Genomic DNA, 16,943 nt, shown 5'->3' with positions numbered 1-16,943 from the left:
TCCTTCTGTATAAATATATACTGGTTTCATCACTGCCTACTTGGTTAAAGCTTCTTTACCTATGCTATTTTTCTTTAAGTAGCCATAATAATTTGCTCCTCTGCCTTACTACTTCATCTAAAATATGCCTTAAACTGTTCTGCCTGCCTGACCTGTTCTGCCTGCTCTAGTTTACTGCTAAATACTTTTATGTTTATCATGGTCTTTCCATTTATGAAGAAACCCATCCCCTTTGTTTCTACTTATTGATTCTCATCTCAAGCCTGTCACACTTTTTTGTAAATGCATTCAGCAGTAATTGCACTCCCTTGGAGGATGAGCTAACCAGAGTTTGTCCATCCACCATCAATTCTTCCTCCAACCGTACCCATGCCTCCTTAATCATTTCCTCGAACAATACATTGGTGAGCACAGTTGTTATCAACCTTCCTGTCTGACCATCTTACTTAACACTGCCCATCTGAACTGTCTATATGCTACCCACACCCGTTCAGACCTGCATGGGTGCAGGTTGTGGATCAGCCTTCCGTCCCTCTAATCTACTCCTATTTTTTTCAAAACATTCAGTAATTCTACCCCCTTTATTCCATCAAATCCAGTCCTTTAATCTGCTGAACAAATAAATACAAGGTGTGTCCGGGAAGGATGCAACTATGCAATATTTTGAGGAAAATAGTCAACCTAGAACAATGAGGAGGCCTGAGTCCCCTTCAAAGTGCTCCAATTGGGACCATACTTATGCCATACCTATCCCAGCGTCTCTTTCACTTTTGAAAACAATCGGCAAAGTCACTTTTAGGAATGGTCATCAGCTGCCTCATCAGATTCTTCTTTATCTCGTCAACGTCAAGAATTTCATGGTGCAGTGGCAGGGGACAAACGATGACCCAGGTTTTCTAAAATAGGTCATAACTGGAGAAGAGTTTTGGGTCTATGGCTATGGCACTAAAATGAAAGCCCAGTCTCCCCAGCGGTTGGTTATGAACGATGTAAAGGAGAATGCAATGAGTCAGCTGATGACCATTCCCAAAAAGAACTTTGCTGATTTTTTTAAAAAGTGGAAGAGAGATGCTGGGATAAGTGTGTGAGGTCCCAAGGAGAGTAGCTTAAAGGCTAAGACTAAGGCCTCCTCAGTGTTATAGGTAGGCTATTTTTCCTTAAACATTGCATGGCTGGATGGTATTTAGACAGACCTCATACCTCCCAATTGTTTTCTGTATTCCTCTCTATTCCTTGTTACTTCTATGGTATTACACTTACTTAACTCTCTCCTTCCTGAACCCAAACTCATCATTCTCCAAGTAATCATTTACCCTCTTCACCCTTTTATTCATGATTCTAAGTACTTTCTTAACTTCATTTGATATTAATCTTCAATTCTTCGTGTACTGCTGCCATTCCCTTTTATTAAATGGGAAGTAATACTGATCCTAGCAAAGTCTTTTGTCCAACTTGTTCTCTCATTAATGTTATGTATTAGACCATGAAAACCTTCTTTCCATATTGCCCTAAACCCTTGAGTGCCTTCAATTAATGCAGGGATATTATCTATTCCAACAGCCTTGTTCCTTTTCATTTGTCTAACTGCTTTCTCAATATCACCATCATGCATCCTTGGGACCTCGTATTTTCTTTCAACACACATTGGCCCAATATATTTACCATATAGATCCACTCTATAATTTTTATCTTGCCTGAATCTCTTCTGTTTTTGTCCCTACCTTTCCTGTCGTACCTCTTGTCGTGGGAATGAATTTTCTGTTCTTAAACACAGTTATTTCTCATTCCATTTAAGTGCACCGATTTCATCCTTTGCCATTGAACTTTCCATTTTCTTGTACAGCTTTCAACAACACTTTTTTTGCCTTATTAGTGTCTCACGTCAGTTTTTTATACATCTTTTTTTTTGTCCTTACTGATCATTTCTTGTGCCACTCATGACTTCCTGAATCTTTTCCTGTCTACCGTTCCTTTTGATCTGTTTGTGACTTTCTTTATTCCATTTTTAAAATACTGTAATAATTCCTTCAGTGCACCCATCTGCTGGTCCTCCCCCAGGATTTTACCAAAAACTTCCCAGTATTCCTTCCTCAACATTCCACTTCCTTATGATGTGAAAGATGTAGTACAATGCTTCCTCAATGTCATGAGGGCAAACCAGTATGTCTGTCTGGGGTAGTTTTTATATGCAGGCATATAAAAACTACCCTAGCACCTACAAAGCTGCATCAATCAAATTGTCAATGATGTAGAAAAACAGAAGAATTTTAAAGCTTCAAAATAATGTGGCAGTTTTTACAAATAAATGTTTTTTTTCTATTCCTAAAAATATTGAAGAGCTCAATTTTGGGATTACCCTCGTAACATATGCACTTAAACTATCTCTTTAATGGACCCAACTATATTTCCAAAACACCTCACACAGCCTTAAGAGATCTTTATTCCCTTCTCCAACTGTGTATTTTAATTTCTCTGCCCTCAACATTGTCCTAGCATTGCAAGTCCCCATTGTAAATGGTTTGGGCGTCACTTATATTTTACTCTCTTAATTTCTCTTAGTTCAATTGGCATGCAGTTCCAGAGCGTGAAAGAAGGAAACACAAGGATTCAGCAGAGCCTGTCTGGAGTCCCACAATGGCCGGTGGTCTATTCAGTATTGATAAAGCCTTCTTTGAGAAACTAGGGACTTATGACAGTGGTTTTGATATATGGGGAGGAGAGAATCTAGAGCTGTCCTTCAAGGTACGTGGAATGATTAATGGAATAGAAATTAGTCGAGAAAGCCAGCACCCCTTGATGCTTCCGCCCATAAGATTTTCCTCTGTTTACCAATGGTGAAAAATACCTTTCCTCATATATGAATTTGCCAGATTGCAATGTATTCGCCAGATTGTATCTGCAAAGGGTAGCACGAATTACTTGGTCAAAAACTTCATGCATTCTCAATGCCCTTCCATTCTCAATCTGCTCCCAGTGAAGTTGCCTTCCACTTAAACCTTCACCCCCACTCTGGCATCCACACGACCCTTGATGAGGAGGCTGTGTGTATACAATGAGGAGCACATCCAAACCACCAGAGCTGGTGTCTGGGAACACTTGCATAGAAAACACATGCAAAATGAAGAGGCAGCACTTAAAAGAAAATTAGACAAAATGAAGGTTTCCTGGCAACTTGTGTGTGATCTTATTCGTATATATTTTAAGTCACATTGCTATGCTTGTTTTAAATTTAGGTTTTCCATCAGAGTGAGGCATTGCAACATAGTTGTGAACCCTTTGGAGCTCTGTAACAGCTGCCGAAGTCAAATTGAAATCTTTTCCTTTCTTCCAGACTTGGATGTGTGGTGGCACGCTCGAGATTGTCCCTTGCTCACATGTAGGGCACATATTTCGGAAGAGGTCTCCATACAAGTGGAGGTCTGGTGTCAATGTTTTAAAAAGGAACTCTGTTAGATTGTCAGAAGTATGGCTGGATGAATATGCCAAGTATTACTACGACAGGATAGGCCATGATTTGGTAAGTTAAAAATTTCATTTTTAGGCATGTATCGTGTATGGCTCTTGTTGCTAGTAAGATCACTTTTTGTGGAGGCTTTGTCTCAAAATACTGTGAAAGATAAATAAACTAACCTACATGCAAAGTAAAATAAATTGCTTTATTTTTTTAAAGATTTAAATTTGAAATCTTAAAAAGATATTGCTGTAAAGGCTTCCATGAAGATTCAAATCTTCCAAGATTTCTTCCTAGAAAATGTTTTCATGTGGGAGAGATCCCGGAAGATTTGAATCTTAAATCTTACAAAGATATTTTTCAGTGAACCACGTATCAATATAATGATTCAATTTTTTTAAGGTCTCTGTAGTTAAAAATAGTTAAAGTTTCAAAGGCCCAATACATATTCTTATAGTGTACCTCCTTGCAGACAGCTATTGAATTACTTCGTAAAAAACCTGTTGAACAAAAATGAGTTCTACTATATTTTAAAATTGATTATTTGGTAGCAAATAGGTATGCATGTATTTCTGCCTACTTGTATTTTACTTCAGTCAGTATATTGCTATGTCCAAATTCATCATATAATCCTTCAAATTACCTATTTTCTTCATACACTTGCTGATAATTGAACAATTTTGATGGAATGTATTCATTGAAAACTTTCAGTTGGCAGAATGTTTGTTTTTATTGAAATATTTTGTTTGTCGTTGAAGATTAGCCAATGCATTTCTCTTTTAATTCTTTGAGAGTGCTCCTCTCAAAGAATTAAACTCATGCTCAGTGTTCTATCTGATGATGGGTGTTGGTTGTAAAGTTAACATATTGAATCCATGCAGGTGAAAAAGTCGTCTACAAAAACATCAGATAATTTCCAACATTTGAAACTTTTCACATAAATGAGGTTTAGTCCTTGTTCCTTGATGTCTTTTTTTAATCCTTTTTATTCCTTGCACCGTTGTAGCAAGAGAAGGCCAAACATAAGTTCACTAAAAAGTCACGCAGGATATAGAATTGTATTCCATGATATATGTCCCATTTGTTATAATGTTTATTAGAAAAGTGTTGAGGTAACTGTGGATGGCTTTTGGGGCCAATTAATGTTTCAATGACACTTAAGGTGCTCATTGGGTGATGGTGAAAGAAGCAATTGGCATGATCAACAATGGGCTGAAAGTTAGAGCAAGGGAGGGTGATAACCTTCATTTTCAGTTTGATATTATGAGATGAAAAAAGTAACGGAAAGAAGTTCCATGGCATCATTTTACCAAACCCTAGTATTTTGTGAAAATGATATTCTAAATGCAAATATATGGCTTTCAATCAACTTAGAAGGTTTATGAGAAAAATAAGGAAGGTTATATCCTTTTGAATACAGTCAAGACTGACGTGAAAAACCAAAATAAATTTTAGTATTGGTTATCAGGGAGGAGGCAACTGGAAGCTGATAAGGATGGGTGGGGGTAATAATAATACATTTTATTTGCCCAAAGATCATAATACAAAAACACCAGGTAGATGTCGTGTGTACATGATATAAGGCAGGTCAAAAAGGAGTACAATGCATACAGGCTCAATTGATATACAAAATATAGAGTACTAACAATTACATTAAATGTAGCACCAGCACACTCAAATATTAAATGCTATACACACAAATATTCATTCACAATCAGGAAGCATTAATATAAACTAGACTAGGAGCATTGTTGTAAATTAAAAGTATGGATTCAAAGATCAGGAATATTGTTGAGATATTTGTCAATGGAGTAGAATATGTTATATTATAGATTTTAATTTATGTTTGAATGTGGTAGCTCCCTTAGTATCCTGTATACTTTTGGGTAATTTGATATATATTCGATACCCATTTCCTTGGGCAATGTGTAATTTGGGAGAGGTAGAATTCAGGGAATGTTCAGGGACTGAGGGCATGACTTCTAATGAAAGGCACCAAGGGTAGCATCCCCTCTGACAATTGGTGTACACCGCTTGAGGTCTTCCCACCACATCCAGTATCCCAAAGAAGGATTAAGATACCAATGTGAAATCCTGCCACTCTGGATTTGAGACCTTGAGGATTTGGGACCTGGGCCCTCTTCAGTGTGGGTGGAGAGTCAGTAAGGGTCCACCCAAACCCCATCCCTTCAATAAATGTGGAACAGTCTCTTTCCCAGATGTATGTTCCAAACAAAAATTTATAATTAGGTGTTATGGTTTTGACCTCTGTCCATTTATGGTTTGACATGTCGGCAAGAGCCAATGTATTGGCCACGGCACTTTTAGCCAGAGGAGTTAAAGCCAGCATGCACATTGGCTGCCAGCATTAAGAGGTATTGAAATGAAATGAAATAATTTACTTTGTATTTCCACGCAGTTTATTCAAAGAACATGACCCAGGTTTCGATGTTGAACGTCATCATCAGGTGGTCCTCATAAAAAGTTCATCAAAAGATGAACTTACCAACGAAATTTTGTATCCCTCCCACTTCCCACTCTTCCAAGTCAAAAAGATGTAATTCTCTTTTCTTCCCAGCTACATTGTAACCTTTTTACCCCTCCAACCTCCCTCCCTCTCTGACCAACCTCCCCTCCTATGATCAGAAGGTATATATAGCCAGCGTGCTTCTATGAGGACCACCTGATGATGACGTTCAACGTTAAAACCTGGATTGATTGTGTTTTAAAATAAAGTGTGTGGAATTACAAAGTAAATTATTTCATTTCATTCCAATATGTTATGCGAATTCCATAAAGTTACGCCTGAGACAGCAAATAGCATCAAGAGGGCTCACGGCGGTGAAATGCTTGTTTCCAATCAAGACATGAATATTAATATAATTAATATTAATTTTTAGGGAGACTTTGGTGATGTGTCAGGTCGCAAAGAACTGAGAAACAAACTTGGATGTAAGTCATTTAAGTGGTACCTGGACAACATCTATCCAGAACTCTTCATTCCTGGAGAAGCAGCTGCCTCTGGGGAGGTATGTGTTGAGCTTTATCGCTCAGGTTCAATGTGCCCAGATAATTATGTTTATGATTTATTGCATATTTGCATATGTCATAATTCAGATGGCTTCATACATGCATTTCAGCCATGGATATATATGCCATAGATATATGATTATGAAAACATACTCACATGAGGATCAGGACCATTTTTAAAACAATTTAAAGTGACCTTGAAATTCACTTATTTTTTAAATATTAATAAAAAATTCATAATTTATATTCAAGACTAATTTATCCAAATTGACATAGTTTTTTTAATGAAATGGAATTCATTCCTCCACAAAGTTAAACCTGAAACTGTTATGTTTATAAATCTGATGTGGCCAGGACGTTATTTCCTCTATATTAATTTCTTTTTATTACCTTGTATAAGGATGGCATTGGTGATAATAGCAACTTATTTCATGACTAAGGTCTATTGAAAGGCTTTTCTTTGTGCCTCTGCAAGGTGAAATGAATGGATAGTGCCAATAGCATATCCTCTTTCGGTTAATTCTCAACTCTTCCAGCTCAGAGGAGATTTAAATGAATCCCATCTCATAGGTCAGAGGAGATTCAAATGGAATCTCTGGTTTTCTCAGTATATAGGTAATATAGATAAAAGGGAAATTTAGTGCTGACCACTTCAGAAAAGTTTAGTCAATCCTATTTTTGCTAATATTGACTGTTCTATTTTGTAGCCATCAGAGCGGATCAATATTTCTCTCGTCACCCAGTCATCTGATGCCTTACTATGCATTTGCCCATAAGAAACCTTTTAAACCCTGTCCACCATATATGTAGTGCCATTAAATTTGATTATTGATGGATCAGTTGGTGCATTATGTCCATTCTTAACCATACGTATACTTTTCAACCATGAATATACTTTTCTATGAAATTTTGTGCATTGCATCATCAGAATTTGAATAACTATGAATTTTGATAAACACTTAAATTATTGTTGGAAGCATAGCAAATATTAATATCTTCTCAAAATTATCTTTATATCATATTTACTGGTGGGTTGAGAATGGCAGCACTGTAACTTTCAAAATTCAGTATAAATGTTTGTGAGACATCCTCATTGCAATTTCAGGGACTTTATGGAGTTAAAATGAATATGGTACATAGTAGAAAATTGTATCTACTATTTTATATGTAATATTATTTACCTACAGTATGTACTCTCAAGTCAAATGAAGAAGTTGGGTAAAAGCAGAAAACTATCTGAAAACAATTAAATTTCATTTGGAGGATTATTTGCCATCCATCCCATGTCACATCTGTTCCCACCCACTGACATAATTGAGTACCATGCTGGAAAATGATTTATTCTCTCCTTTGTTACTGCCAAACTAACCATAACCTTTTAAAAACACAGGTCCGTAATTTGGGACTTGGCGGGCACACCTGCCTTGACTCTCCTGCCCGAAGAACTGATTTACATAAACCTGTAGGTCTTTACCCCTGTCATAGGCAAGGAGGGAATCAGGTTTGTTTCAGTTTCCTTCAAGGAGAAATAGAGTTTGCTGCTTGCATGGTCTCTGCTTAAACAAGCAATATCTGGGGTGCCTGTCGACACATTCATAGGCAATAGGCAAAGTGGCTCAGTAATGAGGAAAATGTTATTAATGAATTGATTATGCTCATCTTCATTCATTGAAGTTGTGAGCTGGAGGTGTGAAAAAATTCCCAAATTTCACCTTGGAATTAAATCCATTAAAAACATCATTCTCATTAAAGGTGCTTAAAATCACAGCTGTTTGCTGTGAAGGGTAGAGCCCAGTGGTTTAGTGTATGGGTTAGAATACCCTGGGAACATTGTACCGGGATAAATGCTGCCAACCTGATGCTACATCCCTGGAAAGCTTTCTTTATTGTGTGCATGTCCTGCGAGTCCCCATGTTGTCTGTCCAACCCTTGTTGCTCTGTAGTTTTTGTCTCTCTTGCTTTTTGCACCTCTGCCATTAGATCGCCAACAAATGGTCAAGGAAATGCGTAGACTCTCCCAGCAAGTCAGAGGAAGTAGATCAACCGGTGGGAATTTGGCCCTGCCACAAACAGGGCGGAAACCAGGTGAGTTAGTGCTTGCCAATGACCCCTCACCCAGCAAATGCTCTCTTCGACTGATTTATTGGCCATGCATGCTCTCATCTCTGCTCCTCCCCATTTATAGAGATTATAACTAGGTCCCTGAAAGTTACAAATAAATAAGAATAAATGCAAAGTCATTAATCATGGTAATACTTATTACTATTGGTTTCTTTCCAAGCATAGATTGGTTAAATTAATGATAGAATAACAGCATATAGTGCAATAGAATACTAATCTTCAAACTTGATTTTTATGCCCATAACATATTCCTAATTGTCTTTTTCTAACTGAATATTGATTGCATATTTACCTGTGGTGATTGGAATTCTTGTATTATTATTAGCTACATATTATTTTAGGTTCACTTTAAGTTTATTAATCTATGTTTGTATTTGCAGTTACTTTTCATTTGTGAAGCAATTTTCTTTGCTACATTTCCATGTGTAGTTCTTAGCATGATAATTTCTCTTGTTTTGTCAAGAATGTTATCGACAATAAGCAAACTCTTCTTTTTGTTACTTAACTAGGTTCTAGGTATGCATATTTTTGAATTCAAAAGTATACCTAGCCATTCTTATATTGCCAAAATATCTGGGCCATTTTAATTTAGCTCATAAGACTCACATCTAGTCATTAAAAAAAATGAGGTAATTTTAAGTGATAAAACTCATAGAATAGTCTTTAACTACATATGGCCAAGACTACATACTTATACTTCCCAACTAGGTATCAAGAAAAATTTCTAGGAAGGCATTTGTACTCTGTCTAACTTATTACCGACAAGAATTTAGTCTCTTCAGATATATAGTTTTGCTGTTGTTATTAAACCTGTGTGTGAAAGCTTTTAATGCTAATGTGGCTGGATCATAGTAGACGTAGTAGTAGTATCGTAGCATTGTATGTAGTAGATCTCACCTTCTCTGTGAATCTCAACTTCCCTCCTTTAAATGCACATTTACCATCAAATCTCTATTTTCAAAGTTTCAAGGAACATAGCAAGAGCAATATTTTTTCAAACATTCAATTGAATGCTTCCTTTAATAGCTTATCTGATGTGAAGGCCACTTGTTTGGGCAGTTGCCCATTTAAAGATGTTTGATCAGAGGGATATTTTGCAATGTTAAATAATGGAACTTGTTTTTGATTACAAAAATGCATGGTTCCATGCCAAATGTATGCCCTGAAAACTGTATGGATTGCCAACATCTTATGAAACCAAAAGGGCACCAATATCCATGAATTCAAATGTTTCTTCTCCATCTGTCAATAATTGTCAATCTGGATGGTCTTTACTCCAAAGCTACTAACTCTAAGGCCAGGTTTTATAGTGTCTAATTAAACTGAAGGTTAACTCTAGGTAAGACCTCTAGGTAAGACCTCTAGGTAAGATCAAAAGTTTAATGGCCACTAATTAATTTCAAAACCGACCATTAAATGGCTCAATAACTGACTGATGGTGTTACTGTGGTAACGATGATCACATTTACTAATGGGCAATCCTATTTGTGTAAATATTCAGATTTGTCGATAAAAATCTTCATTGAGTTAACGTTCATATTAACTGATGATTGGTTATAATGTGACACCATAAAACTTGGGCTAAATAATACACATTTAAAAATGTTTTATGTGCAATGTGAAATTCTAGAAATGGTATCTTTTTCTTTTCCCTTTGCTGAGACATTGTTATTATTTACAAGCCACTTAGATCTCATTTTTATTTTATCTTAATTTATCAGTCTAGATTGAACAATGTTTACCTTTCAGATATTTTGTCTTACAAATATTTTGTTTTAAAAATCATGTTGACAACATCAAAATCATCATTAATCACTTCCTCCAATAATACTGTGGTACATAAATTCTTGATCACCATTATCGGGACTATGAACTTAAGTCATGGTACTGATTAGATGATAATGGTGATTAAGAAATTTTATGAGTCACCAGTCACCTTAACATATTTAATATCAGGATATTGGAATATCAGGAAATGAACACTAAAGTATTTATTCTACAACATTGGTTGCACCAATAGATTAGAATGTAGATGTCTCAGAGCTAAGATCTATCAATGTGAGGTCTCTGTCCATATTACTGCCATTTTGAGTTACAATTCATAATATGTCTGCTGTGAATGTCAATCTTTGTCCATGGGTACATTTTAATGTAATATTAGATAAAAGTAGAGTATCATTATCCCTCACTACTGACTACTACACACAAAATTGCCAGTACAATATCATAAAATTGTGTAGGAAAGCATTACGATGAACTTTTGCTGATTCATATTCTGATCTTTTTACTCGATAATTTTTAGTAAACTTTTCATGCACAAAAGTGATGCCCTTGATTTCTGTGGAATGTGTTAGCACTGCGTTGAATTGTTCTCTTAACAAAATGTGCAGTATTTGATTGCATTCAAGGTAGCCTTTTTTTCCAAAACAGTTGCTCGAAAATGACTCTTGGATCTTATATGTAATGGTCTGTAAACAGTTCTTTTTTCCTGAATATGCCATACTGACATGGGGATTAGTCTTATCTTCATTAAATGTCAGAGAGAACAATGTGCCTACATACTTGAGGAATCAATGCATTTATAATCGAGCCATTATTAATACAACAGTAACTGTTGATTATATGAAGTTTGGTAGATATTTGGACTGGTAGGTATATTTATTTAATTACTCTTTTCTGGGCAATGCCAAGAGTCTTAAAAATCTTTGAATTTTTATATGATTCTGATCTTACTTTCCTAAGAGGAGTTGTATTTACGGTGTGTCTGTCTTTTCAACAGCATAATGCGATTGTGAATTTACAGGGCCTCTTTGATACAGTCATTTGCAATGAAATTTTTGCATTTGTATGTAGTAGATCAGCATAAGTTCAGATCACATCAGTCAATGAAACTGTAGGATTTTCACTAAGTTATTTAATGAAAATGAAAGAATTCTCTTTTGCACGTTCCTAGTAATAATAAACCCATCTTGTTTGCATATGTGATATCATATCCTATTATACGGCATAGACTGAGACTAATATATCCATTCTAATATCTTTATACTTTACCAGAACCTTTCCAGATTCTTTTCTTGGCTCTTCATGCTGGTTTGTAGTTTTTAATTCTATCTTTTTTAAGTGCATATTCTGCATGTAAACTGTATGCATGCAATTTGTTTCTAGAACAATATTGCATGGAAATTAATTGTATCCCAGAGTTTAAAGGTATTATGTAAAACCTATGATTTAAATTTTTTATTGTTTTTAGTCACTTGTCACTAGTTATGTAAAACCTATGATTTAAACTTTTTATTGTTTTTAGTCATCTTTAATGAAAAGGAGCAATGTCATATTGTTAAATGACACCCTTCCATTGATACCTTCAATTTTTAGACAAATTGTATGTCATCATTATTCAGAAGATATTTATACCATGTACCATTAATTCAGTAAATTATTTAATATCTTTTATGACTGCGCTCAAGCTGTAAAATATTTTAAATATAATGTTAAACACCTGTGCTGACAGTAAGGTGTTGCTGATTAGTTTGGTAGTGAGCTGATTTCACACTTGCTGTTGCTCATAATTAATCGAGGAAATAACCTTTGCCTCTTCAATTTCATCCCTCAGTATTGGATGCTGAGTAAGACTGGAGAAATCAGACGAGATGAAAGCTGTGTAGATTATGCTGGCCATGACGTCATCCTCTACCCTTGTCATGGCTCAAAAGGAAACCAATATTGGGAGTATCACCCAAAGGTATTTATGTAAATAAAACTATTCCCTTTCATTGCACAATAGTTTTTTAATATCAGAATGTTTTTACCAAAATTTTGCAGCTGTCCAGAAATATTTGCATATCCTTATTTTTCTGTCAAAGTAGGCAAGAAATTAAATCACATAGTCTACCCAAAATATTGCACATTAGAAAAAATGAAATACATTGAAGGAAATTTAATTAGCCAAGTTCATGTGAATAGATACCATGGAGCTGCTCAAGTGATTAGGAAAGCATGGGAGGAAGAGTTTTTATGGGGTAATTCATAGCATTTATGAGGAAAGAATTAGGCCGGAAGATTTTGTTAGATCAGGGTTAGCTTCCATCTCAAAAAACAATAAATTTGATCTTACCCTCGGCAAAAGTGGTGCACAGGATCATCAATAAGAAAATGGAGAGAAGGTAAAATGATTACTAATGGTCAGTGTAGTTTCAGAAAGGAGAGAAGTATGTGTGATGCCATATCCTTAATGAGATCACAAAGACTAGGGTAAGTTGAGAAGTTTGAGAAATTTGAGAGATTGGGATACCAACCCGATCCACCCGCACCCACTCCCTACTCCATCTGCCTACTATTCCTGGGATATCTCTCACCAAGCGCTCACTGTTATTTCGCCTCTCCTCCCTTCTAAATTCACTCCCTCACACTGTCGACCCCTTTAACTTATCATGCAACAATTTCATCCCCACACGCTTTATCCCACCTTTCAGTAAATTAAAATTTTCCCCGGTCCATGCTTGGTTCTCGTTGTTATTAATATGCTGTTATTGTCTTTTGTCCTCCTTCATGTTTGTTATATTTTTCACTGTAAAATGGCACTACTGCTGTATGTGAACAATGTTTTAAAATAAATAAATAAATAAGTTCTCAGAATAGAAATAAACGTCAATGAGACCAAGCATGAGTTTTATTTATTTTTCAATGTAGTCTCCTCGCACATTCAGACCTTTCCATTTGGATGAGTGGTTCTTATTTATTATGCCCCCAGGAGATTTTCTTTGAATTTGTCACTTGTATATGTCAGCCATTATTAAACAAACAAATTTTGAATTGATTTGTGTGCAACTTTTCCCTTCTCTGTTCTAGACTCACTTAATTCAGCATGGAAGTAGTAAGAAGTGCTTAGCAGTGAGTGAAAACAAGCAAAAACTCTTAATGGAGGACTGTAATAGGACCAATCCAAGGCAGCAGTGGGCCTTTGAGAACTTCAATTCTTCCAAACTTGAAAAGGCTGAATAATAAAGGTTTGTGTTGCTTTTTTGTTAGAAATAATAGTCCTTAAATATCTTGTATACAACTCACAGGAGTCCGAGTGAGATGCCAATTACTCAAAAGTGCTTTCTATTGGAAAATATTAAATCATTCTTGTTCTTATTTCAGTGATTTGTGAGGAATGGATATATGAAAATTTTGTCTGTTAAATACTGCCAAAGAATTCTAGATAAGAAGAAGAATATTAGATGGAAGATGAAAGTGTCATTAAAGTCGATGTATACTACGAGAGGATTCAAGTGATAAAAAAGGGTTTTAGGTGTGGTGACCGGGGGAATGGTGAGAATGAATACGCACTAAGGAAAGTGGTCCATCTGAGCCCATTTCACTTCTTCCTTGACAATCATGCCGCTGTGTTTTGAGAAGAGGCATGTGTAATCTTTTATTTTGGCCTCAAAAGACTGTTGGATGCTTTTGGAGGCCCAAATTCCAATTTCTTCAGATATTTGCGGTAGTTGTTTCTTATGTAAAAGGAAGAGGAGGGAAGGTTATTCCTTCATTAAATAATGACATTCTGAGACATGCCCATTGCCTAAGTAGTATGCAATGTGAATTCATGTTTGTGTGCTAATTGTGTGCATTTTATAGACAGAGTGTCTTTTAAAGTATAATGAAACATGAACAGGGAGTGCTTGAGGCTTTGGAAGTTTTACTCGAAGATGGAATAAAACTTCTAGAAGGTTTACAAAAGGGAAAATGAATTGGGAGTGGCTGCACTGTCCAGATGTTTTTTAAAATATTGATATTTTTACACAGGGTTGAACCAACCTATTGGTTGAGGAAGATGGTGTTTACATCTTCCATGGCTTGAATTATTTGTTTGTTTGTATTAATAATGTTTATCAATGTGTGCAATTGCATTTTTTAAATGTCTTGCAATGAGTGTGATAGGTTTGCGATTCTGAATGACTGCTGCATGAAAGTGCTCTGCGACTGGTGGAAATTTAACTACAAAAGCAAATACTAACTTCTCTGAAAAGCACAACGTTTAATGCATCTATTTTTCACTCATTATTGGGTGGAAACTTATTTTTTAATATGAGTTCAAAAACCTTTAACCTCCATAGACTAAGATATGGTTAATTATGCTCAAACAAGTCATTCCACTGATGCCTATATTTTGATGGATTTGAGAAATTCAGTTTTTGTAGCTTTTCTATGCATTTTGATCTCTTTAAGTTTAGTACTTGCCAGCTCAAGAAAACATTCCATTATGTATTCTTGAAAAGAAAGCATTTATAATGATTCTTTAAAAACTACAAATTCTGCATTAGTAGTGATAATCAAGTTGCTTTTAATGTTAGGATGATGTTAGAAACAAAAGTTTATTTTCTGAAGAAAATTTAAATTGCTTATTATTTTAGGTATGACATATCTATGCTGTCCCTTGAGGAAGAAAATAATCCTATATATAATTTGGTGTGGATGAAAAAAAATGCTTCTTTTGGTGGTTGGATATTTCTAGATTAAAGGAAAAGAGGCAAACCAAGTGATGTGGAAGCTAATGCAGAAATTTGAAAATCAAATGAAATGATGAAGATATTTCATTGCATGTAACCTACAGTTAGTTGGTGGCACAGTGATTGGTATGGTGGTTCTAATGTGATGATAGTGCAATGTAGTCAATTGGACTAAATGGCAATTATGAGTTGATGAAGATATTTTTTCTTTGACTCACTTGTACCACCTATCTGCCCACTTCCTTCGTTTTACTTTGTCTAAGAGACTTTGTTGTTGATTGTATTAACACATCTGTATTATTCACCTCTTTCCTTTCCGGGCATTCCTTATTGTTGCAATAAGCCATGTTTTTGTACTTATGTAAATGTGGGTTTTTTTTATATTTAATTAAAACAAAGCTATGGGAATGAGAATGAAAATGATAGTTCAAAAAAGGCTTGTAAAATAGTTGTTTGTAAATAAGAAATTTGTGCCTTAATTATAATTAATAACTTAATGTTCATGTGATTAAAATTTTGTGCTTCTCAAATTGTTCAAATGCAGAAAAAATGAATGGATTAAATGAATTGTTTTGAAATAAATATTGTTTCTGAATTATTAACACCATTCGATTGTAGCCTGTCAAGTAGAGTTACCCAATTGATTCCCAAGAATCTTATCCATTAGAATACACAGCATGTTGAGCAGTGAATAAAAAAAATAGATGGCATAATTCTTGAAGGGAGGTACACATTTTCACTTTGATAATTTATGTTAGGTTCAATAGACAAAGGAATTTGGAAGCACAACTAAGCAATCATATCTTGTGCTGTATTTCAGTACTTCTGAATTTGCAGATCGCCATTTCATTTGTAGGCAGAAAGAGTTGGTAGTAATAATATCATCATAACCAATTAATAATGAAAAAAAATAAATTTTTGTTCACAGAAAAAAATGATTGTTAACCATGCCATAGTGTTCTATGTCAATAGTATCATTCTTGCAAAAAAATGTGGTACAAGAAAACATTCCAAGTTCAACATGAACTCTCACTAAGTTCCCTGGCTATCTGCCATGGAATTCGAGTTGCAGAATCTCAAAAATGTGTTCTATTGTCATAAATAGTTTCCATTTATGACCCAATGTATGCAAATCCATTTCAAGTAGAGACTAATCAGTACTAATTACTTAACTGAACTTGGCTCACAAAGAGCTAGCCCACAACTATCTACCGGCTATTGAAGCTCTGCATTATTCAGTCATACCAACGTATATATTTTTGCACCAAGTAACTAAGCAAATCCCCCAAACCATTGCAGTAATCTCACTACAATGGACTTATTATACTCAATGATACTCCCTGTAATCACTTGCAATTGTAAGACCGGGATGAGTTGTGTAGCATATGATATACGGCCCTAGAAAGACAACTACACTGAAGTTAGCCTAAGCGGGAGGTCGTCTTTTAGAGCAAACACTAAGAGTTCATAACGAAAATGTTTTCGACAATATCTGCTCAACTAAAAAAGTCCTTTTCTTGAAAATCACCAATAACACTCGGCACTCCCTCCTCTATCAACCGTATGCATAAAACCCATATTCATAGCCTCATTTAGCACCCAGGGCTCAGGGCAGTCACAAGAGTCACCCTTCCATACCAAAAATAAGAAAGTACTTAACAATATCTCCTAAACTAAAACATTTTTCTTTCTAAAATTTGGCATAAACACCAAACTGCCTTTATTCCATCTGCATCCTTTCCCCCTTACCCCATGCTCATGGCCTAGTTTAGGACCCAGGGCCCACTGTCCTCACCAGCGTCGTCCTTTCACATGAAAAATATCTACATCTACATGATACCCAGCAA

The 16,943-nt window shown here is 35.5% G+C and overlaps 1 protein-coding gene across 3 annotated transcripts in view; it reads left to right on the top strand.

The window, feature by feature from the left end:
• Nucleotides 1-15,648, top strand: part of Pgant9 (polypeptide N-acetylgalactosaminyltransferase 9) — a 316,894-nt gene extending 301,246 nt beyond the window's left edge. For 2 of the 3 annotated variants that reach the window (XM_071591079.1, XM_071591078.1), the window contains exons 6-12: nucleotides 2,560-2,742; nucleotides 3,332-3,517; nucleotides 6,352-6,480; nucleotides 7,872-7,982; nucleotides 12,216-12,344; nucleotides 13,451-13,608; nucleotides 13,745-15,648. In XM_071591079.1, coding sequence (XP_071447180.1) covers nucleotides 2,560-2,742; nucleotides 3,332-3,517; nucleotides 6,352-6,480; nucleotides 7,872-7,982; nucleotides 12,216-12,344; nucleotides 13,451-13,603 — 891 coding nt within the window. In that variant the 3' untranslated portion in view covers nucleotides 13,604-13,608; nucleotides 13,745-15,648. Of the gene's footprint in view, nucleotides 1-2,559; nucleotides 2,743-3,331; nucleotides 3,518-6,351; nucleotides 6,481-7,871; nucleotides 7,983-8,461; nucleotides 8,567-12,215; nucleotides 12,345-13,450; nucleotides 13,609-13,744 lie in introns of all 3 variants that reach the window. The other variant, XM_071591080.1, reaches the window with a different exon arrangement.
• The last annotated feature ends 1,295 nt before the right edge of the window (nucleotides 15,649-16,943 follow it).

The sequence above is a fragment of the Hetaerina americana genome, unplaced genomic scaffold (assembly GCF_022747635.1).
Source record: "Hetaerina americana unplaced genomic scaffold, ioHetAmer1.1.p SCAF_41, whole genome shotgun sequence".
Classification (NCBI taxonomy): domain Eukaryota; kingdom Metazoa; phylum Arthropoda; class Insecta; order Odonata; family Calopterygidae; genus Hetaerina; species Hetaerina americana.
The sequence above is the reverse complement of the archived record's forward strand: the minus strand, read 5'-3'. Positions and strand labels throughout refer to the sequence as shown.